This window comes from Rhea pennata, chromosome 3 (genome assembly GCF_028389875.1).
Source record: "Rhea pennata isolate bPtePen1 chromosome 3, bPtePen1.pri, whole genome shotgun sequence".
Classification (NCBI taxonomy): domain Eukaryota; kingdom Metazoa; phylum Chordata; class Aves; order Rheiformes; family Rheidae; genus Rhea; species Rhea pennata.
Genome location: NC_084665.1, coordinates 77,756,091 through 77,780,862, shown reverse-complemented (window position 1 = coordinate 77,780,862; position 24,772 = coordinate 77,756,091). Strand labels below are relative to the sequence as shown.

Below are 24,772 nucleotides of genomic sequence, written 5' to 3'. Positions count from 1 at the left end.
AAGCACATGACTGTGTTTCTGTTGGTCCATCCTGATATGTACTTCTGCTCAGTAATTACTGATCTTAACATAACTAATAAACAGAAACCATAAACCAGGTAAATGAGAAGTTGAATGGTAGCTGGTACATCTATGTATTGGTGTAAATAAGGCAACACCACCTGCAAATTGCTTTCTAGATGGTGAAATTGCAGAAATTCATGGAAAAGGGGGTCAAGAGTGACAGGAAAGTGAAGAAAACACAACTCAATATCGTTGGCTTCCTGCTGCAAAGCGTCTAGTATTACTGCTGAAGTGTTCCAAAAATAGACAAGCTTCCTCATTAGCCTTATGAGCATTTAAATAGGAGCGGGATCATTACCCAAATTATATCCCTTAAAAGGGACTTGCACACTGGGGTAAACTTAAAAAAGAACATTTGTGCAAAAAGCAATTTTCTTTGCCTGCAATCTTCTGCATTCCCCTAACTCTCATTGGAATAAAAACCTTCCTCCTTCTCTAGCCTGATTCTCTTTTTTCCTTAATCCAGCTGTGAAATCGTAGAGCTCGGTGGTTGTGACAATAGTTCGCTACCATAGAAACAGTTGTGTCGTCATAAATTTAGGCGGGTGATACGACCTCCCCAGCTGCGGGAACGAGTAGAAAAGGAAGCGAGGCCAGAAACGAGTCCTTGTTTAAGCAGAAATGTCTATTTTATATCCTTTCGCACGGCACACTCAGCAGCCCTTTAGTAAGGGGACCTTTGATGCAGAGCGTACATGTACCTAACTACGTACCGCTTTCTTACGCCGTTTGAGCTGCTTTGAACGTCACCTTTGAAGGCGAGCTCCCGCCTCGTCTCGAACGCTCTGAATTCCCAGCATCCGAGCGCAGCAGCGCGACGATCTCCGTGCCCTCGGACCCTCGGCCTTCTGTGCAGTTTACGGCGTCCTCCGGCTTTGCTTGGGTTTTTTTCTTTCTTTTCTTTTTTTCCTGAAATAACCGAACAAAAATTCAAAAAGGAAAAGAAAACCCTATCACTGTGCCGATGCCGGAGCGAATCTGTTGGTACCGTGGGACGTCCCCTGCCGTCAGGCCGCACGCGCAGTCCCCTCCTCACCTTGCCGTGCGTGCGGGGCCTCTCGTGCGCCGGTACAGCGAGACGTTTCCGAAGCCGTGCGTGCGCCGGCGTGAGCGGGTGGGGGGTCCCTTGGCGTGCTGCTTTCCCCCCGCTCGGGTGCTGAGCGCCGCAGAGGTGGGGTACGCGACAGGCCTGCGAGGGGGGCTGAAGGGAAGCAGCCGTGCGAAGCGTTTCGGGTTGAGGAGCAAGAGTGCCGGTGCGGTGCAGCGCTGCAGTATCGTTCGCTCCCGACAAAAACAAAAACTCTGGCTAGGGGTGTTGTCAAGGTGCCATCGGGAGAGCTTGAACTGAGAAACACCGGCTAGTCTAAAGCCATCAAATTGCGTAGCCCCCAGTCTGGAGGCAGGCAACAACCTGCCGCCATCTCCGGGGCCCTGCTTACCCTCGACAATGTTTCTCCTGAGCGCCGTAGCCACTAAACCCTCACGTAAATTCTTGTAAATTCAGATACGGGCGTCAGCGGAGGCGGGAGCTGCCGGCGCAGCGAGGGGCTGCCCTGGGCAGGCTGCTGCGGCGACGCCTCGTCAACCCGCCGGCTGATTAACGGTTCCTACAAAACGCAGGCTGGCACGGGGGGCGGCGAGGGCCGCCGTCGCTCGCGCTCCAGCTCCTCGGGGTCGGCTGATTTGTAGGCTGGTCGCATACGATTTTCCAGTGAGCATGCAAGGGCGGTGGTGCGCTGCAGGTAGGAAACGGTGGGAGGATTTGGCTCACCCAAAAGCGTTTCTGGAAGGGAAGGGAGAAGATGGAGACATGCTGTAGAACTTCGTCATCTAAAATTGGATTTTCCCTTAGGTCTATCTGAAAATAAATTAGCTAATAATATACTCAATTAATTTTGCCAAATTCCAGCAATTCTTTTAATTAGGAGGGAAGAGCTTAATCTCACAGAAAACAGACAATTTCCAGAGGCTGGCACAAGAGGATGCCACAGGAGTACGTCCCTATGAAATGCTGTGAGACGAGGGACGCACAGACTTGCACAGAAAATATAATTACATGCAAGCAGCAAAGACAGCGGTACTATGTGAGATATTTAACCTTGAGAAAGCAGCGTGTGGGTATTGCGGCGCTTTTCGTGTTTCCTGTGAAGGAGATCGCCAAGCCAAATTATTGTGATAAAATCAGATTTTCATGTGCTTAACAAGGCTAGGCATATTAATAGGCATGCTGGTGAGTGGAAGAGAAACTGCCGCTCTCATGGTCGTGTTCCTGAAAAGCGTATTTGTGCATAGCTAAGCAAATGCAGTAAGAAGTTCATTTATTAACATGGGAGGGAGCAGGAGGGCAGAGTCCCAGGGTGAACGTCTTGGCTTTACGGAAGTCACGGGAAGATGGCACCAGTTTGTCTGGCTGCACAAGTGTTTAGCGGGCAACTGCTTGTGACAGGAGACACTGATTTGATATTTACTGCTCTCCATGTTATTCAAAAATCTGTATTAGGGAATATATTGAAGACAAGAGTCAAATTTTCCCAGTTGAATCCAACTAGATAGACAGAAAGCTGCTTCCTTCTGAATGCTCCTTGACATAGTCAGAGTCTGAAATGCTTTATATACTAAGTACTCTAAGTACTTCCAGTACCAAGCTCATCTCTCTCCAAAAAAAGAAAAATATAAAAAGAAAAAAGGGAAGTTTTGAATTTTTTCAGGAGTTTTTATAAGAACTGGGAGCTTTTTTGATGATTATAAGCCATCTCCACAGGCTTACATGACAAATCGTATGTGATGCCCAGTCCCAACATTTATCAAAAGTCTTGTGACGTTTGTGCTTTTTCTGAAAGTCTCACTTTCCGTGATTAAACAATTCCTTGACAGCCTTGGCGTTCATTTTTGGAAAAAAGTTGTAGCCCTTTGGCTGCAGAGCAGATGTCTGAGAAAAGAAATCTTGAGATTTAGTAAACAGAAAAATAATAAAAATGTTCACAATTGTTTTATGATGTTTTTCAAAATGGCTTTATTAGTTTTGAGGCTTGTGCCACGACTGCTGAGCGCTTCGGTTTGCCAGGACTGAGTGGTGCCCTCGAGGGTGCAGCTCCTCACCCCCGTGCACCACTCTGGGACCACTCCTCCCAGCGGGGACATGTTTCCAAGGCTGAAATCCTGCTCCAAAGAACCAGAGCCCAAAGGCCCAAACCTGGAGCTGATGCTCTGGAGTGAATTTTGTCCAGTTTTTCAACAGAAAGACTAAAACTAGGCTGCTGGCTTTCTATTGAAGCATCAAGGAAAGCAGTTGTTTCTCCCTGGCTCATGTTCCCTGCAGCGTTTCTGGGGATGGTGTGATCCCTGAAGTGCAGAGGGGCTCCCAGAGCCTGGCTGGGGTAGGGGGCCACTTCCCAGGGCCCCCTCCATGGCCACATCACTTCCTTCCCAGTCGCAGTGCCCCAAATTCCTGCAGGAACAGCCAGGAGAAACATCGGAGCTGCCCGAAGGCAAGGAGAAGGCTCCTGCCCCTGAGGTGTAGGCAAGGGTGAGCCAAGGTTGGAGAGAGGGAAGTTACAGGGAAGAAATGCTGTCCTCCCTTTATCCACATCAGAAATGGTGAAGGTCTCAGTGAACAACTGCTACTGCATTTTTTGGCTTTTTGGGATTCTTCTAGAAATCTTTGTCCGGAGACAGATGATGTGGAATTAAACTTGAGCATCTGGGCAAGTCTTGGACAAGTCCGGCTGCTGCCTGGGGCAGAGGCGGAGGAGAGCACTGTTGGCTGTGTGTGTCACCGGTATGGATAACGCTGTCAGCTACAGAGATCTGGTAAACTCAGACCATGGTCTTTATCTTAACCACCAAATTTGAAAATATACTAGATAAAATACCTTGTATATGTGGGCCATTCAGTATTTATGAAATCTGATACAAGAATCAGGGCTGAGGGAGAAAAGACAGAAAACATAATTAGTTTTTTTTTCAATAAAAGCTAATTCTTCCAATATATGTTATCATACCTATACCACAAACTATCTCCTAAAACACAACAGCTCTTGCAGCAGCTTTTTTTTTTTTTTTTTTTGAAACCACAGTGGTAGTGTCAATAGAAAAACCTCTACAGCTTCAGTGGCACATTACAGCTGAAACTAAATTAAATGCATTTCTATTCTTAGCAAAACTAGCACACCGTTGACTACATCTTTTCCCAGACTGCCACTGGTCAGATGAACAGCTCATTTCATTAACCTATTTCCACTATGAAAATTACCCATTAATTGTTAATATTTCTTGTCTCCCAACACATTGGATCTTCTCCCTTCTTTCCTTACTCAGCTCCTGAACATCTCTCTGGTGCAAATATCGCAAAAGCCTCTTTCCTGCCTGCCTTGGGCAGAACACAGCAACCTGCTAAATCAACAGAAGTATGTGCTTTTCTCCTATGAATTCCCCCAAAGAGAAGCCCTTGGCTGCTGTGCTTCCAGCTGGAGTTGTCTGAAGCCAAGAATTGCTTTACATGGGAGCCAGAAGGCCACTTGCCTTGATCGATGGTGCTTTTGAACGTCTCCTGCAGGCAGACCTGGTTCCTCGGACTGTTTTCTGGCTGGTCAAGCTCTCAGCATGACAGCACCAAGGTTTCCAGCATGAGACAGGTCAGAGCCATGGCACGTACTTGTTATGAATGGCAATATTGTGTGGTGATGTTTCCAGTTGACCATTGGCGTTGATTTTTATGGTGGATACCACCGTCTGCAGTAGGTCATGGGAAAGGAGTAGGTGGGAGCTCAAGGCTTTAGCTAACCCTTGGTCTGCCAAGGGCAGGAGTAAGCCTCTGTTTGCTCCCTCTTACTTATGTTTGGCTTTCTTCTGAAACTCAGAATAGCAACCACAAAAACACGGCAGTAAGCGGGGAGCTTGCCAGCCATAGCACTGTCCGCGGAACGAACAATTAGGCCTCAAACCACAACGAAGAAATGTCCTTTCATGTGTTTTAACCACTGAGTCCCTGTGGCCCTGGGGTGGGCTGGGGCAGGCAGCGTTTGCCTGGTGCGCCCGTTGTGCCTCCTCGTCTCCTACCCGCCAGCACTCGTTTTGCAAGCGAGAAGCAGCGCTGTGCAGGATGGCCTTGTTGCTAGAAAAGTCTCCCCTGTAAGAGTCCCCCCCTTCGTGACCCAAATTCTCTCCCCATTAGGCGACACCGGCACAGTTGCTGCTATAAAAAGCAGGCTGAAATCCACTTAAACCTTCAGTGGCTGCTTCTCAGAGCCGTAGCCACCCAAGAATACTGCAGTAAAGCCACCTTCCCATTCGCTGTGCTTTTTCTCCTGGTTGTCAGAGCAAAACCTCTCCTCTGTTTGGCGTTTCCAAAATGGCATTAGCTATCCAAGAGGCACGGAGTGTTGGGCGTGCTGGGCTGGACACTGGATGTGGGGCAGTGACTCTCCTGCCAGGTATCACACCTTCTGTGGAAACAGCAATTTCTGCAATGCGAAAGGTCTCGGCAGGACACAAAGGGGATGGCAAAACATACCTCTTCGTCAGTTCAGCCCAGTTTCCCTCTCCAACCCCCCAGCGAAGCAGGCAACACTTCCTAGTGCTGCTGCCCACACTTTAGCCAGGCAAAACAACCAGCCTGAGGAATATGGGCTTTCAGAGTGTCCTGACAGCCTAGCCAAGCCTGGCAGCCTGCGACACGAGAGGAAAAGAACTGACTTTTTCTTTCCTCCTCCAATTTCAGGGAAGACCCGTTTACCTGGAAAATGGCAACAAAGTGATCTGGAAAACTCCCAGTCTGGGAAGCAGTGACGTGCTCCTTTGCAAGCGCTGCCGCTGGCTGTGGCCAGCCTGTGCTGGGGCTGCTTGGGGTGACGATGGGGACAGACACAGCACTGCAGGGCACTTCTGCTCTGGGCTCCTAGGAAACAGCTTGCTCTAGCTTCCTCTGAGGGCACAGATGTTGAGTTTGTGGAAAGCCTGTAGAAGCTTTTGTTATGTTACTGTTTCTGCAATAAATGCTGTGTTGATTTGACCCCTTAAGCGATGATTGTCCGAGTCCCTGGCAGTGAGTTTCCCTGATGCAAGTACACAGGCTGCTAACAGCACTCTTTCATTGATGGCTTCAAATTTACTGACATGTCTCAAGTAAAACGAGGGGAGAAGAAACAACAACAACAAAGAAAACATGACTCAGACACGCTCCTCTTCCTTCCTTTTTCCTCTTAAGGAAAGAGAATTTTTCTTAGAGGAAAAAACACAGCACCTGGAAAAAAGCTGTGGCTTATGTGGTCTCCCGTTGTGTTGTGCAGCTGACGTGCACAAGCTGGGAGCAAGGAGTCGCTCAGGGGAATCAGCAGTTTGCAGGGCCTCGAGCCAGAGGGGACCCCTTGCACAAGGTAGGGCTCTTCCCTGGGGTTTGTCTGCACAGGCGCTCGCTCCGTCAAAGAGCAAGCATGACCTAAAACACAAGACAAAGATAAAAAGGCTATATGAAGAAATACCAGCCATAAAAAAATGAGAAGCCAAATATCATAAAAGGAGATGTGACAGATCGCATGGTGTGTGAAAGAGGAGACGGATGGGAGAATTCCTTGTGGCCTGTGCATAAATGCCTGGGACACATTCAAATAGAAGTTAGTATGTCAATAGTGGAAAGGAACAATATAGTCAAGTGTTTAGAAATTCAGATTAGGAACAAGGCAGGCCAGGGATATGTGTTGGAATTGCTTACCCAAGGGAAGAGAATTCCTCAAATACAGACTGGGTACTTTGCAGACAAAAATGCTGTAGGTCAACAAGAAACTTCTGTGCTAAGAATAAATCTCAGGATTTATCTGATTCAAATTAAAGATCAGAGTGAGATTGGATGTTAGGATGTAGGATTCTCTCAGATTTTGAATTTGCTTCAGGGTATGAATCAGAAGGCATTCCCTTGCCCTTTCCCTCAGTTCATCGCTGCACAGCTGGACATGTATGATATGGGCAATGCGATGAGGCTGGGGATGTCTACATCTCTCCCAATCGTCAGTTCTTGATGAGACTCAATTAGTCCGAGTGTTTAAGAACAATTCCTATCTTCCTCTCTCATAGGGACAAAAGTTACAGGTCATAAATAGCTTTTGATGTCACTGAACGCCTCAGCTTCATATCTGTCTAATCAAGATTCATTTCGTCTGCCATTTTTAGTACTTTTCTCCAGTTTCTGTGCTTGTTAGGTCAGGCTCCAGCCCTGGAAATACCTTGGCACAAACACATTAAAGAGCCCCTCTGCACAACTGGTCTGTGCAGACAAAAACATGTCCTGGTTCTTTGAAAAACTGGGGCCAGAGGTCCTGGAAGGCAGAAGCTCTCAGCTTTCTTTTTTAATTTCAGCTTTCTTTTTAATTTCAGCCAAACATTAGGCACCCATATGGCATGAGGAAAACACTAACTGGCATTCCATGTTGTTTATTTTCCTACATTTTGTGTATTTTTCTAAATGTTACAGAGCTGTATTGATATTCAGGAGAAGTGCAACAAAAGCTATTTATTATCTGAGCACAATAATTTTGCCTATCACAAGGAAAGCAATGAAAGAGAATACAACCAGGTAATTTGATAGTAGTAATTGCTCGCATCACAGCCATCTGCAGAAGGCTAAGAGAACTGCACCATCGCGGCTGCTGAGAACTACTCCAGCCATCAGTGACAACTGAGCAGTGTCCTGGGGCCTTGCTCGGATTTCACGCCAGGCGTAAATGGGTCTCTGCTCCCAATAGGCCTCTTATGCCATGTGCTTACTCCTTTTCTGCTGTGGCGAGGGATTTTAGCTCTCAGGTTGATGCTCTAAGAGAGTGGGGCGAGCCACACTTTTAAAAATATAGATTGTTTTAAAGAAGTATCCATTAGATGCTCCAAATTGTTTGTCACCTCTGAAAATGCAAGTGAAGATCTCCTGATGTGCTTAGCTCTGTGCTGCCATGGCAACTCTGTCTGCAGGACCCCAGCTAGATATTTTAAAGGTATATTTGGTACTTCCATGAGACCTACAGAGAACTGACAGTCAGGTAGACACATATTCAGTGTGCACCTGAGGGCAGAAGTTGTCAATTGCCAGATTACTACAAAACTAGCTGAATAAAGTGATTTTTAATATCAGCATTTTTTCCCGATTTAATGCACAGTAAGGGATAGACTCTACTCTAGACCCTGTTAGGAGGTGGTACAGGGAAACACCATTAGGCATGTTTTACACCTAGAGGCTGTCTCTGTTCTGGTAACAAAACAGACCAGAGACTATGCCCTGGCCCTGAGGCCAACTTGCACCGCATGGTTCATACCTGTACAGCTCAATTCACTTATGCTCCAAAACTGGATCCTACCTACTGGGAGGGGTCCCTGACCTGTGCTATCTCCTGAACTGGGCCTGGGGCTATTTGCAAGAGCGTGAGCAGCAGGAGGTCCGTCCGTCACCGGGAAGAGGTCCAGATTTGTCAGATGCTTTGAACAGTCACCTGGAGACCCTGTGGGTTATGCATGAAGCTCAGGCATTAGGATCCATACACTAAGTGGGATAGTGTGACTACACAGCCTGTACTGGCATGTCTTTGTGTCCCTGCCTCGAGCCCCCTCCACGGCTGGGCTAAGTCCATGCCACACATATCTATGTATAAACAATATAAATGCTAAGTGCGCCTTCATTGAGATTTTCACTGACAACTGATCTTTACCCCTCTGTACCAGCGTAGATACATCCTCTGGGATTTGCATGCTAGTTTTTCAAAGACAGCGCTTTTCCCCATGGCAAAGGGTTGGAGTGGATGTTCTGAGGTTCTCTTAATTTCACCTTCTTGCTATTTTGCTACTGTTATCTCAGACTAGGCATCAGACAACATTACTCATCCACGCAGGTTTGCCCCAGGCTCTCTCCCAGCACACTATGACCTTGGTTTGAATCACATACATGACTCAGGAAAAGATTTTTGCTTGGGTCCTTATTTGTGTCAGCTGCAGTTGGGGCAGAAACAAGGTTCTCTGAGACATTTTGAAAGAGTTCTTTATGTCTGTTTTTGTAGGGAAAGAATTTTTGGGGGTTGGAAAATCTCTCAAGTGCAGACTAGATATGGGCTTTTCCTGTCATTTGTGATATAGTACAGAAAACACATGGCATTATCTTTAGTGGCTTCCTTCAGTTGCCTGCTGGCTTTTGCTGAGGAAGTTTGCCCATGTTTTGATGTCTCAGTAAGAGTTACAGCATGAAACTGGACAAGAATATGCAGAAGAGTCAAAGTTCCCTGCTGTGAATAAATCAACTTTTCTAAAAAAAAAAAAAAAAAAAAAGACTCCTGGTTCCACCAGAGTATTTGAGGGAGTGTCTTCTTCTGTTGTCTGCAGCTGCAATAACGTCTTGAATAAGCAGTTTCTAAAACCTGCTTTTTGTATTTTCATAAGAAAAAAGAACCAGTTGCAAGCTTAACTAAACTTACCTGGCAGTCATGGCAGTAACCACCTGGGGCAAAATGAGTAATGTGAATGCAATCGTAATTGTCAGAGGTTTGAATCAGAGTGATGATAATTCACTCATACTTCTGAGGCTAGAACTGTTTCCTCCCTCCACATGCTCCATGTTTAGAGGCTCTCTGATAAGTCCCCTTTTTGTTTTGGAGCCCTGTTCATGCTAAGGAAGGAGTTGGTAGAGGCTGTTTTACTGAGCACAGCTGCTGTGTGAAGGTTTACTGAGCAGCTGCAGCTGATTTCTCCTGTAACGAGACACAGAGCCCTCAGATTGCCCTGCATACAGGACAAGGAACCAAAAGCACTTTTAAAGGCCATCCAGACCACGCGCTACCCTGATTGCATGTGCTGACCCTGTGCTAGGCTGTACTCTGCCTACAACACTCGTGTGATGCTGACTCCAGAATCTGAGAATCGCAGAGAGCAAGATCAGAAGGGACTATCCAATTGTCTAAGCACATCTAAGTGTCCAGTTTTGCATTGCAGCCAGTCAGACAAGCTTTTGGGCTTTGTGCTCTGCTAAAGAAGTTGTACTAGAAAGATGCCTAGACATGAAAGGTGCGCCTCTCCAACCACTGTCATCCTGAGCTCCCGTTCTGGTCGTTAGAGAGAAAACAGCACTTCTGGGATGCGATTCACCTCCTCCTAAGGACAAGTGTTCATCTGACCAAATGAACTTCACCTTTAAAGTGCTTAATGCTCTCCAGAGATGGCAGCAGTCACAAGCTCTGATGTATCCTGTAGACACAGAAGGACATCAATGTGAGTCTCACCCAAAAAAGGCAGTGATCCATCATTTCCCTTAATATATCGTATTATAATTCATCCTCTATTAAAGATTTTTGTCTAATTAGAATTTATCTGACTTGAGATATCAATCGCTGGGTCTTCTTATCTTTGTTAGGTTAAAAGATCATTTGGTATCTTGTTCTTTGCCACCAATGTGAATCCCTCTGTAACCCAGACAAATATACACAAAAAATGATTTCTTTGTCTTGGATGAAAAAGAACCCAATCTTTTCCCTTGAAAAGAATAAACTTTTCCCTTATTTGAGAAAATACCCACAGAACCGGGATGCTGCCATGACTGAATCTAGTTTTTCCCTGTGGAGAGAAGGATGCAGAAACACAGTATCTGGATGGGGCCCTATATTAACTAGACTCCAGAGGAAATGTGAGGGTCACTGCCAATTTAGGAACTCCTTTAGAAAAACAAAAGAATATTTGGCTGAAATCAGAGACCAAGCAACTGCTATCATTTTTTTTCTTATATTAAACAATAGTTTAATTTAAAAAAATTCCAACAGATGGCAGGACTGTATCTAATACAAGACAGAGCACTATAACGAATTTAAGGTGGTCTGTAAGAGACTGAAGAAATAGGACTTCGTGTCCTTTTTGATGATACACAAGAAAACCCTCTTTCTTGCTTTTAATTTCATGGGAAAAAGTTTTTTTTTTTTTCATTTTTTCCCTAATTTCTTGTTAACTTAGCAGTATCAGACCAGACCTGCTTTATCCAAAGGCCTCCTGGCTATCTGTGCAGGGTTTTTATGTGTCTTCTCACATAACCGAAGGGGCAGAAGTTGCACCTTTAACATGGCCATCTTTCCTCTTAAGTGCTGGCCAGCTGTGGAGGTGTTAGGTGTAGAGCCTTGGCTCCTCAGCCCAGGCATGCCTGCGGCTGCCGGCAGCCCTGCAGCGATCCAGACCCATGAGTTGGTGCCAGGCTGCTCCCTTCCCTGCCTCTGCCTAGGGCTGGCCCTGAGGCAGCAAAAGTAAATGGTAGAGAAAGAGGGAAAGGAGAAAGCAGAGAGGAATTTGGAGCTGGTGCAATGGGTCATGCAGATCCTAAACAATGAGCGTCCGCCAGGCGCTGAAATTACTGAAGGAGCTGCCGGCTTTCAGCCTCAAGCTTCGGCACAAGCAGGGAAAGGGCTGGAAGGGCACCCGCAGCATGCTAGGCCCACTACCGGCCCTGTGAAGACTCTGACTGCAAGACCTTCCACATTTTGGTATCTTTCCCCTTTCCTTTTTGAATTCCTCTATTTTCACTTTTCTGCCACTGCTTCATCCCATCAGCGGTCAATGAATGCCATGGCTCCCACAGCACATGGAGGCAGAATTATTACATAGCGAGTCAACAAACAAAAGCAAAAACAAAAACAAAAAAGTGAGCCATCATCCTTGAGGCCCAAATTTTACAGAAAAAAATAGGGAGACTTTTGTACTTACCGGTAGTTTGTTACCAGTTGTTACCAGAAATTGCAAATGAAATAATTGTTTCTGCAAAATATGAGTGAGTCTTGGATCTGAGAGATATTATTCACATGTTTGAGACCTTCTGTGGGTCTTTCCCCATAGATCTGAGTTCACTAAGCCTGGCATAGTCATTCAGTTAGAAGACCTCTGCCTTCACTGGTTCCTGTGGTTTTTCTTCCCTTCCACCCACATGACAAATGAGTTTTGGGTAACCTACCAGCTGATCCCTGTATGCCATCTCTCCTCATTACTTCAGTGCAGTGGAGATGGACACATTATTTGGAATGAAGCTTTGGGATGAAGTAAATGGACACAGCTGTGCAACAGAGGTGGTTATTTTTTTATTTCCCCTGATGATTTACAAGGAATTCTGCTGTAAACATTAAAAAGAAAGGGAGTAACTATGTAACTAAATTGCTGGGATGGTCAGCCTACCGCAAGAACTCTGCGAAATTTTCTTGCAAGCCAGACAAGCTTGCAAAATCTCTGGAGAGTTTAATGTGATGTGGGGTTTTGCTTGGAAATTTTGTAGATCTTGATGCTTTTCTCAGGAATCTGAAAAAGAAACCGACTTAAACTGAGTTTCCCATGGATTTGTGCACTTTCTCATACAGATGCTGAGGTAATATCCTTAAGTAGAAAAATAAAGTAGAAAAATAAAGAAATTTCACACTATTCTCCATATGTTTATAGATAGGAGATAGAGAATTTTTCTCTTGCATACTTCCTCACTTTTTAAGCCTAAGAGACACCTAAGGACTGGGGCAGGAACTCTTTTATGCTTTCTCTGACATTCTCTCTTACAAGAGCCTGTGGAAGGCTATGACTGCTTTTGTGTGCCCTTGACCTTCCCCAGCTCTTGTGCACCCACCCAGCATTTGCTGTTAGGGCCTTCTACCAGCAGTTCCCCAGCTGCTCCTATTTTTAATGAAGACTTCCAAAGAAGGAGCAAGTCCTACCAGTCCTGAAATGAGGAGTGGTTTCCTCACACCAGACTGTACCAGCTGGAAGGAGAGGAGGTCTGGAGCAGCCTCCTTTCCCCTTGCCAGACTGCTCTCATGCCCCAAGCCTCAGGACACTTGCCGTGAGAAACATACACCAGACCCAGCCCGTGTCCTGTGGGTTAATGGGCATCCTTGGGTCCATAGAGAACATCATATACATTCCCTCTAGACCAAAGAGCTGAGCTTGTCTTTCAAATGACCTTGTGCCAAAATAAATCTGGAGATAGCAGTGGGAACATATCAACATATAGGCAGGACATTTTAAAAAAGTTAATACAGTACATAGTGTGAAATAAAAAAAAATCCCGAACTGATGGTTTGGGAAAAAAATACAACTCTTTTTCTGTGCCTCTCCCATGCCCTCCCCTCAAGGAAAGTTTGGGTAAGACCTTGGCTGGGATCTTATTTTCATTTCCATCGAGAATATTTTTTAGCTGGCACACAAACTACATGTGTAAACAGCACAGGAGTTTGGGAAGCTGCTCTATGATTTCCTCTCATAATTAACAATGGAAACCTTTTGAGAATCATACAAGCCTCTGTGGAAGTTCGCATGTCTCCTGAAACGCAGGAGTAGCCGCCATGCTCAAATATTTATCTTGATGATGCTTCTCCACTGAGAAGCAGCTGTCTGCATGCTCTGCAAAGCACGCAGGTCCAGCCTCATTAACCAGCGGCTGGGGGAGAGAGGTAGCCGAGGCTGGAACTGGCAGGTTCACTGCTCTACAGAGCCTGACTACGATGAGAAAAGCTGCTTTGCAAATATTATTTTGGCTGATCTGAGTTTATTCTGTCACAGTAAATTCAGCATCAAATTAAAATGAGAAAGAAGAACAACTGCAGTGTGTACAGAAATGCCCAATTTTAGCATTTAATAGGTTAATTCTGCCTAGTAGTGCTTTTCTGTCTTGCTTGGTGGGTCCTCAGTTTGTCTTAATTTCTATCATTGCTTCCGCCTTCATTGTTCCTGGGCTGTACTTTATAGTCTGTCTGTCTGGATTTGTTGTACAGAGTCTGCCCCACAAAGCTGGGCAGAGAGCATGTATGCTATTTTAAAAAGATCTGCCACCAGGAAAAATGAAAGTTGAGCCTGTTTTTTGCTGACAAACATTCAACTTCAACAAATTTAAGACTTTCTTTTTGCATGCTGCTGATGGTCATGGAAAGAAAAGAAACATTTCCAGGATATGTCCTTGGGATATATACATTTTATGGCATCTTTTCTGAGTCTAAGGCTCATTAGAGGATGATAGGATAGAGACACCTACTTGCCTATGTCAGTTTTGAAAAACTTGGATTTAGACATGTTAAATCAGTGCCTAAATATCTTCATAAACTGGGTAGCTTGTTATGGTTCTGAAAAGATTTGTAAATTAGTTTGGATGTAGACAACAACGGAAAATGAAACAGATGCACGCTGTGGGGGACATATTATAGCTATCCTTTGTATGTTGTATTTTGTTTTTCTGATAGTGATCTTATGGACTTGCTCAAGCACTTGGACATGGCTTGTTTCATGGACAGGGAGACGATTTTCACCACCAATGAAATGGATGCTGTATATAGGATCACTGAATATACAACCAATTTACATTTCCTCTCAGGGTAGTATTATAATGGCACCAAATAACAGAGCAGGTTTAGTTCAGGAAATGAGTGATGCTTTATGTAATCAAATCTGCAGGAGAGATTTGGCAAGAGGGATGCATCCAGACTAATTGGACATAGCATTAATAATATTAATTTTTAAGTTGTGTGGGATCACTAAAGATCTACAGGAGAGCAAAAGGATATATAGTGTTTACTTATTTAAACCAGAGCCAGTACTACTAGAAACACCGACTCTGCTGCTATGCCAAAGCATTGGTGCATTATTCATGCAGAGGAGTCAGTAATGCCGTCTGTGTGGATCTATGGCTCCATATCAAACACATTCAGGGTTCAACTTTGCAGGTGCTGCAAGCTTCAGAGGGCTAAGTTTAATTAATGTGTTTGTTAATGAGAGGCAATGAAGGCATATTATTCCTTTCGAGAGCTGAATCCCAGTAGTTACTGCACCTTGGATATCAGCTGAAACTGGAGGTTCAAAGCCACTTATTTACAACTTGTCTTGCTCATCAGAATCTTGCAAGTTTATGTCTTTTCTATACCACTGTTAGGCAACTACTTACTTTCTTTTTTAATCACACTATCCAATCCCCTGCAAACACATAGTTCACAATACTACTTACTCCCTGAGATTTTTAAAACTATTGCTCAGTCAAGGCATCTTTTCAACACACCACCTGGGTTGAAATAGACTGCAACATCAAAGCTTATCATGTGTAAATCTTTGACAATAGCTTTTGGTCATAAATGCAAATGTTATGTGAAAAAAAAAAATTTAGCAACTTTGTTTCTGCTTTACAATTAATTTCCTAACACCTGTCTGCTGAAGTACAGGCTAACTAAGGATTTGAAAGCTGTGTATAGAATGACTGCACTCTGCATTACCTGTGTTTCAGTTTTTTAAAGATATCTTGAGACAACCTAAAGCTTTTATGTCATTAAAAATAAATTGCAATATATTTTAGATAAAGGTCTGTCTGAGTAAGTCTAAGTTTTCACTCAGGACAAATACACTGACCTAAACCAACAATTCATTTCACTAATGTTGACTGCAGTCAGGCACAAGGGCTGTGCCACTGCTCATCATGTTAGCATCTGCATAGACCACTAATGATGTGAGAGTCTTTATACTGGTTGTCTGAACTACATGGAAGAATGCAGGCCCTATTTTCTATGGTGATGTTGGTGTTGTCACAGGGGTAGTGAGAAGGTAAAGCACAAAACTAAAAGGTGGAAAGAACAGAACTGTAGAAAGGAATGAATCCTGAGGAGATAACTTCCCCCCCCCCCCATATTCTGAAGCACCAGGCACAAACAAATAGGTAGATCTCTAAAACAGAAGGTGAAGCAGCCTGGAATGAGAGACAGACCACTGCAGAAGAGAGAAGATGGGGATACCAAGGCAGGAGGTGACAGGGAGATTGCTTATGGCTGAGAAGATTGATCTCTGCAACCTAAAGTCACCCATTCTCTACTAATGGGCAACTAATGAGGTCAATTAACAGGTCACCTTCTTATCAATACTGAAAGCAAAACCTTCCTCCCTTTTCATGTATGTGTAGCCAGGGAAAGAAATATATAGCTGTTAGAGAGAAATGAGTAAACATCTACTTTCACTAAGATTACATGAATGTGCTCTACAGTGAGAGAGTGCAGAGAGGGCATGTTCCTGCTGCAGCCACTGCAGAGAAGAGCTGATGTCCCCAGATGTGTATTCTAGTGTGTTCATGTACACAAGAATGGAAGCCAGGGTGCTATGCCTTCCAGTGCTGCACTACAGAGCAGCTCCAGCTTCAACAGACCAGCAAGGGCTGGCCTGGGGGAGACACAACAGCTCAAATCAGGTGCAACACGTGGGTTTTCATGACTTTAAAGAAGCCTAGAAACCACAGGGAAAAGATGTGCTTCCTCAACTTCTGTACAAGTCAAAAAAAAAACTGCTGTATCACTGGTCACCTGTCCCAGGCCCACCGAGTGGTAGCTAAGAATTTCTGAACAGGATTATGGCTTGAGCCAGATTTTTGCACTGATCTTCAGGTGAAAGTTACAGACAGGCCGGAAGACTTTTTTTTTTTTTTCCCTTATTGTTTTGTCTATCTTTTATTGAAGAATGAAGTATTGCTTACCTTGTCTGCCAAGGGAGACTTGCTCCTAGCAGCAAGCCCTTCCTGGACTGAAGCACGCTGGTTACTCTGCACATGTGGGTACCAATCTAGCCACTTAAAATCACATTTGAATGTGTTTATAGTGCCAGAAAGTCTTCTTCAGGGAGGAATCTTTCTCCCACCATTCCCAATCCCAATATTTTCTATCAGCTACTGCTTATTTTTAATTATACTCATTAAGCAAAAGATGAATCTCAAACCCCAGATTCAAAGTTTCACCCTCTCATCCTGAGGATGACAGGCTCTCCAGGTGAACTGCAACACAAACACCACAAAAAAACAAATGAATAATTCTACAGCAAAGTCCCTCTCCAGTTTCCCATGACTTAGGACCATTACCCACAGCAGACCACTCTTTGCCAGTTCACACAGAACATTCCCAGCCCTTCACTGGCCAAATGAGTTTTATTTCTGGGGTGCAAAAATGAGCAACATCTTTCAGATGAATGTTGTGTGCTACCCTGAAGTTCTAGAAGAGAAGGGGTTTTGAATGTCTTCTTCCTTTTCCCTTCCTCACTTCTACCAGGTGAGAGAGTATTGGATCTACAGAAGAAAGAGCTGTACTTGAGATCTTCTTACACAGCCCACATGGCTCATTATTATCACTCTAATAGGTTGTCCAGAAAGGTTGTGCTGTTGCCATTCTTGCAGATCTTCAAGACCCTGAAGACCCTGACTGGACAAAACACTCAGCACCCTAGTCTGATCTTGTGGCTGACCCTGCTTGAGCTGAGGTTGAACTAGAGAACTCCTGTGGAGCCTTCCAGCTTCAATTATCCCCTGATTCTATGACAGGAGCTGTGTTTTGAAACTATACAGAAGAGATTTTTGAAAGTAAGAAAAACCAAGATGCTACATTCACAAGCTTTCAATGAGAAACACAAGGCTTGAATCAGACTTGGCTTTCACTGATACACAGAGTAACATCACTGAAGTGAACTGATCTGGGCACCCACTTGATACCTCGTATTGCTTTGACATGATAATGAAGTATGTGACAAAATGGATGTGCTAAAGAACAGCTATTCAATAATGTACAGATTACTGATTAAGAGCTTAGAAGCACATTCAGGATTCACTTGTAATTATAAAGGGAATTTGATTCTCTGAGTCCGGGAACAAAACAGAGTTGCTCAGTCTGGACCTGATTCGATGCTCACACCACTGCCTCTGTCCACGCACAAGCTGCTGTGTGAATGTGGTCCTTGGTAGTAATAGGCAGCATCCTTCAATAACTCTTGAACTTCACTCTAAGTGATCAAATGAGGACAAATGCAAAGTAAGAGTGTTCCCCAGGCTCTCACCAACATCAGTGTTGCAGTGACGGAACTCTTCTCTCATCCTGGAGACCCTCGGTTGTTGGCTTAAGAATCAGGCAGGTCATCTTGATAACGTTACAGAGGAGGAAAGCAGGGAATCTGAATGGCCTTGTGTTTTAAGCAGGGTGACATTGCAGTAAGACAAGATACATACTTCAGGAAAAAGCATATTATAATTTTGGTATCCTCATTACTTGGTTGCCATCAAAAGAAACATGAGGGTTTGGTTCCCCATGGAAAGAAACAGCACAAAATATGCATTATCAGTATACATACTACAGTATCTCTATTTATAGAATATGTTCTGAAGGTGTTAATCCTTATCATCCTGCTATGGTATGTTAAAACTTCTGAAAAATGCTGCTTTCTCTGCCACAAAAATACATGCATTTGGGGCTCTGCCCTTCAGATTTCAGAAATTCCAATTTTATGGACTTGAATACAAGTTAAAAATAACACCACATTTCCAGCAGCAAAATTTTAAGAATCAGATGCTCACCCCATCTGACCTCAATTAAGTGTGGAAGAATCTGCAGAAGTAGCTGGATGGAATCAAGCAGGGTGTGAAAACCCATATTCCAAAGCAGGATAGAGAAAAGAAGATCACTTGAAAATGTCAGTGTGAAGCTGGTTCTGTATGAAGTGGAGAATTTCAAGTGTGAATGTGTGTATGTGTTTGTGCATGTGCTGAGGAAAGTAGGGTTGGCAAGGGAGACAGAGGAGAGCTTTGTGTTCAGTGCTTACTCTGACACAGCTCAGCCTGTTCCCTATCTCTCAGTTTCACTTCTGAATGTGCAGGAACATGCAGTGGCTCCTTTTTCAAACTATCTTCATCATCCCTTGTACTCAACAGGTAAGTTCATTAAAAAGAAGAAAAAAATTTCTCCCTTCCTCATCCTCTCCTGGTTTAAAGTTTTTATTTGCTTAATGACCAAAAAAAAAAAAAAAAAAAAAAATCAGAGATGCAAATTCCTCATAAAGAATAAGGAACCATTCGCTACTCCTGAGTAAATTTCATTTGCAGTTTATTTACTGCATTACTCCTAATTTGATATTTTTTTCTCTTTAATCTGTGTATTAAAATAATTCTATGAAAAAAGTGCTAAAAGAAGCTTAAACTCTCAGTGACCTTGCTTTTTTTCTTTTTAAATTCAAGCACAAATGATTGTCTGATGCAGTATAAGAAAGTAACCATCTTGTCCCTGCTCATATTCCAGATATATATACACTGAGCTGACTTCAGGCTAGTTTTACAAATTAGAAAGGTGCCTAAGCTGTGTTGTTTTGTCTCTTGTGAGACAATTTTAAGTGGTAGCTTTTGCTGAAAGTATTTCTATGTCAAAGGCCAATTTCATTATTTATTTTCTTAAAAATTAGTTTCTTTATTCTTTTGAAAATAGGTTTTATAAAGCAGAGTATTTTTCCTCTATTTCTTCAATAAGATGAATGTCAAATGGAGAATTTTCAGATGAGTCTATTTTGGATAACTTTACTTCAGAATATTTAAAGCTAGATTAAGATAACTAAACATAAATAATAATACATTGCCTACTTTTGCTATTTATTTATGTCATACAGACTTTGTTCAATCTTAAAAATGCAAGAAAACAAACAACATATGAAAGGTTGTTAGATGATGGTCTCATTTTCTCATCTGCCCAAAGGATCAGGAAAACTATGCAGTGCGCTTGTGTGATGTGGATAACTGTGGTATAAAAACTTTGGAAAGCAAGAATTAGAAAATATTTTGCCTGTAAACTTTATAGGCAAATTTAAATTTTTATCATACCTTAAGAGATTTTTGAAAAATTTTCAGTTAGACTGAGTTATTTGATAATTCCACAGATAAAATTTTCAGATGCTCCCTGACTTTGTTTCTCTCCTGGGAAGCTTTATACACTCACATTTGTAGGTTACCACCTTTTCTTGGAAGAAAGAAAGAAAGAAAAAAAGCTTGTTTATGTAGATATCTCTAAGTTTAAAGCACATTTTAATTCCTAATACAAATTAAACTTGTTGGTCAAAACACACAGATTACTTTCTGCTACAAACATCCATTTTGAAATAAAATATCTGATTTAAGTCCCATAGCCTCATATAGCTGGCACATGGCCAAATGTGTAATACTAATATACTTAAAAAAAAAAAAAGTGTGAGTTTCCTAAAGCAACTAGTCCTGATTGCTGCTAAATACATTGGAACACCTGTTTTCCACATAGCCTGTTTCCAGAACAAGCTTTTAAGAAGCTTTACACTCAGCCCAACGCAACTACTAGCATCCCTTATTACTTGCAGATTCAATTTCTGCAGCTAGCACAAGACAATTTGTAAACAATATAATATTCCTTCCCAAACAACTATTCATATTTTTGAGGCAAAATAACACTCAAAGATGTTATTTATTTCAAAAGGTTTTTGCCATCAAAAGTGGCACAAAGGACAGTGGTCGGCTATCAAATAGCAGAAGGAGCCCAAAGTTAATTAACTTGATAGAAGGTTCTTAGGAAAGAAGAGCTAAAATAAGTCTACCATCTATTTTAAAACCTTTTTCTTAAACCTTGTAAAACCTTTAACTCTGCTATAGGTTTTGTTCTACAGAAGAAAAAAGAAAGATTAGTGAACTGTTTTTTTTCAAATAAATAGTAGACTAGACTAATTGTTGAAATTCCACTTTGATGTATTAAAGTTACTGGTGAAATCAGTCTCCTACCTAAACCTCACAGTGTCTTCACTTTGTGGATCTTCTAACCTTATGAAAAGTATCTTAGTTGCTTCTTTAAACTTCACATTTTCTTCTATCCCAACTTTGTTTTATGTTATACCAGCTATGCATAACGTATACAGTTCTCAAAAAGTCCCACTGTATTTAAGTTTTGCTGCAGGGCTCAAGCCCACAGCCCACAAGGGGTGAAGCCTGGAGTAAAACCTTCAGAAACTAGTGAAGTCCACCAGCGAAAGGAATTTTGTCACTGGCCATGCAGATGCCCACTCGTGCCAACCTGCATCCCTGGGGTAAGCTTGGTAAAAGATGGTTGTGGCTGCTGTAAGGTCTGTGCCAAGCAGTCAGGAGAGACCTGTAATGAAGCAGAAATCTGTGACCCCCACAAAGGCCTCTACTGTGACTACTCTGAAGACAAGCCTAGGTATGAAACAGGCGTGTGTGCATGTAAGTTGCTCTTTCACATTCTCTTCTTGAAATCCGGGAGGGTGGGACCCCCAGGAGGGTGAAAAATCCTTGTTGGTGCTGCACAGCTCTGTGCTATGCAATTTATACAAATTTAGACATCCTATTGTTCTGTCAGAGAAATGGAGACTAGTGCGGAGACTGTCTTTAATCTTACCTGCTTATTCATCAGTGAAAACAGTTCACTGTGCATAATCTTGTTATTTGAAGGCATGTTTATGACTCATTCAAAGTTAAGCAGTTGTAGCTATCACTGGGCACAGATAAAAAAGATGTGCTTGAACTACTGTGAACTTGAAGCTGAGAAAGCAGAAAAATCAATAAAGGATAATCATATTTTAGCACTCTAAGCAGAAACCACATGCTCATAATGTGTCAGTAACTGTTGTTTACCATTTGCAGATCTGGTAGCTGTAGGATGTGAGCTCAATGGAGTTCATTATCTTAATGGGCAGATCTTCCAACCTAACCCTCTTTATAAGTGCCTGTGTGTCAGTGGTGCAATTGGATGTACACCTGTATTCATACCGAAATTAGCTGCAAGTCCCTGCACCAGGGTCACGGGCAGAAAGAAGTCTGGACAATCCATCTGTGGCCCTGGACAGCTCAAGCAACTTCAATCAACAAGTTACAGACTCATGTCAGGTGTGCCTGAATAGAGTGATAAACTTTCCTGTGGATGAGATTCATTTAATTTAGTGTTCCAGAAGAGTAGAAGGCACTGGCACTCATTCCTCTCCTTTCTCCAGCAGCCAGGCTGAGAGCATGCACTGGCAGTTTCTTAGTTCTCTCTCTTAAGGCAATTGCCAGGGTGACTGCTCTGTCCCAGTAACTCCTCAATTCTCTTAGCTCTCAGACTCTACTCTCCAAACCTGACAGATATGAAAGCAAAAAGCCTTTTGGCTTTTGTTGTGACAGAATTGGCCAAAGCAATCTTCAATCTATCTTTCTGCAGATTTTTACTACTCATCACAATAGACCAGTGAGGGTTGCTCGAGTGCAACTGTTTCACAAACTAGGAGCTTCCTTACTTCTTTTGTGGTGGGGAGTCTCAGTTATCACATATCTAAATTGGCATGTTGCAAGCCTCTTTCAGTAGAAAGTAGAAATTTGCTTGATTGTTCAATAAATTTCAGGTCACTGCAAGGACAAAAGTCCTCTCAGTTTCTTTTCTATTCAGTCTGATCAAAAAGATACAGCAGTTTACCTATGCAATACTGCTAGGATCATCTCATATTCCTGTTAACCTTATTCTTGCTCTGCAACTAAAACTGTAGTACTTTGATTACCCTAAGAAAGCACCACTGCCAGAAGCAGCTATCCAGGCCCTTTCCTGCCGCAGCTGCCTGCTCTGTGCTGCCTCGTTCCCTGTGCAAGAATTTACATGGTGAGACGAATCTTCATTAAAACTAATGCAGGCACAAGAAACAGCAGAGCCCTTCTTCAGGGCTCTCTTAACTGTTTCTTCTGCAAGATGCAGGTGACGGAGAAGGGCAGCTAACCAGGCCTGTATGCTCAAATAGAGCAGAGGCAAGGCTGTCCAGCTAGATTCCCAGAGCTGACCCCAACTGAGCTACATAAACACAACACAGAAGGTCTGTGTCAATGAAGGTGCTCGAAAACAGCAGACAACCTGGAAAAAGAAAAACTAGACACGTGCAGCTGCCCTATCCCCCAAATATTCTGAAGTATAAACTTCATTTTCATCCTATTCCTCCTCTAAAGAATAGCACCTTGAAATTGCTTTAAAATGAGGCCTTCCCCCTTCACATTCCCAGTATGGCAGAAGTAAACTACTGTAAATTTGTGCGTAACTTGCATGAGTGGTTCAGTGGACTACTATCTACTTTGAAAGTCATCTTTCTTTTGTTAGTGTGGACAACAATTGCTAAGTTTTATTTCACTTTACTGCTCTTGCTTTGTTCTCCTGCTTTCCTTTTGCATTCTATTTACCTATTTTATATAAATAGGAATGTACCTAGATCATATTTGAAAAAATGTGCTAAGTATGAACAACTGTTTAGCTTCCCTTTATTTTTCAGAAATATGACAGGCTTTAGTTTGCTTGCTGCAATGAGATCTTTAAACTGCTATCTATCTTCCAGGTATCCCCATAATTCTGCCTGTGCTCTCTAAATGCACAGATTCCACATAGTCATTTTTTGCAGAATTTCACCACAAACTATTGCACTATTTACAAATTTATTATTTTTAAATATACCCAATTTAATAAAAGCTCTAATATATCAGAAAATAGGCTTTTTGGTAATATCTGGAAATGTTTTCTCCTCAATACAAAATCTAAAGCCTTCAACAGTATCTACTAGGAATCTGATACGAACATTTTCAACATCTATTTTCAAGCTGTGCTTGGTCTAAGCTAATTTTCAAAGTCTCTTCTTACATTTCACAAAAATTTCTCAAAAAATTGGTATCGCCTTACATTTTTGTAACTTTAAACTGGAGGCTCATACAACACATACAATTTCATAGTCCTTGTTGGGATCTGAATATCTGGTGTCAGTTAATTTAATGGGAACTCGGTGCCAAAACTCTTGTATAGCTTTGCTTGTGCCTCATCTTTAGATTTACCTACAAAACCATCTTCATGAACAGAAATCAAATGTTTATCCTTTCGTTTTCAATTAATCCTTCTGGGGCTGTTCCGCTGCATAAATTATATATTGCTGTCTTAGCTTACAGAAACTTACCGCTAGTTCTGAAGAAAAAGTGCCTAATACAGGCAACTCCTTGGACACCCTGTTCCAGGACCTGTGGCATAGGCATATCCAGTAGAGTGACCAACGAAAACAGTAAATGTGAAATGAAAAAAGAAAAGAGATTATGCTTCATTCAGCCTTGTCAGACTAATATACTGAAGACGATAAAGGTACTTTCTAACATGAAATGACTTCCTAATATAAAATGGAAAGATTGGAGGAATTGGAAAAACTGATGTTTTAACAATACTTACTAATATAAAATGACTTTTTTTTAAGAGTCATATAAAATGACTCTTCTCCCTTTTGTACAAACCTTCCTGAAATACAAGCTTCAGTCTTATCTTAAGCTTTCAATAGTAAAGTACAGAAGTGTAATTTCAAGCAAAACAATAGATTAAATTTAAATAAAAGTGGCGTTGGTGCTGTCCTGCTGCTCAGTTATTCAGGAAATATTTTGTATTTGTTGGCTGTTATACAAAAATAAGGCAGCTTCTAGAAGGGGTAATTTTCAAGATACTTTCATGTAAACTTTGCATTTTTTTATATGTTGTTTTCCATCTGTAAAAACCTTAGGCTTTTCTTTGTTTTTATATTAAAGATTCCAAAAGGAAAATCATGTCAACCGACATTCCAGCTTCCTACAGCAGAGAAACTAATCTTTTCCGGATGTTCAACCACACAAAGCTACAAACTAACTTTCTGTGGGGTGTGTTTGGACAAGAGATGTTGCATACCTAGTAAGTCCAAAATGATCACTATACAATTTGAGTGTCCCAATGAAGGCTCCTTCAAGTGGAAGATGATGTGGATAACGTCTTGCGTATGTCAGAGGATTTGCAGTGATCCAGGAGATATATTTTCTGAACTCAAGATTTTATAAGGAGTTACATCATTGACAGTAATAATTGCAAGGGTGACAGCACATTCATGTCCTGAAGAGTTAGCCTAAAAAACCCAGCAATCTTCATAGTGA

General features: G+C 42.5%; 1 protein-coding gene across 1 annotated transcript; it reads left to right on the top strand.

Moving 5' to 3' along the window:
* Nucleotides 1–3,469: 3,469 nt before the first annotated feature.
* CCN6 (cellular communication network factor 6) lies at nt 3,470–24,679 on the top strand. Its single transcript, XM_062573072.1, has 6 exons — nt 3,470–3,579; nt 3,719–3,841; nt 20,775–21,058; nt 21,479–21,721; nt 23,773–23,966; nt 24,398–24,679. The coding sequence occupies exons 1-6, from the start codon at nt 3,470–3,472 to the stop codon at nt 24,677–24,679; spliced, it is 1,236 nt and encodes a 411-aa protein (XP_062429056.1).
* The last annotated feature ends 93 nt before the right edge of the window (nt 24,680–24,772 follow it).

Coding starts and splice junctions, on each gene's coding strand:
- CCN6 (XM_062573072.1), top strand. CDS start 3,470: ATGGCCACATCACTTCCTTCCCAGTCGCAGTGCCCCAAATTCCTGCAG. Junction 3,580..3,718: donor AAGGCTCCTGCCCCTGAGGT/GTAGGCAAGGGT, acceptor GGATTCTTCTAG/AAATCTTTGTCCGGAGACAG. Junction 23,967..24,397: donor ATATACTGAAGACGATAAAG/GTACTTTCTAAC, acceptor TTTATATTAAAG/ATTCCAAAAGGAAAATCATG.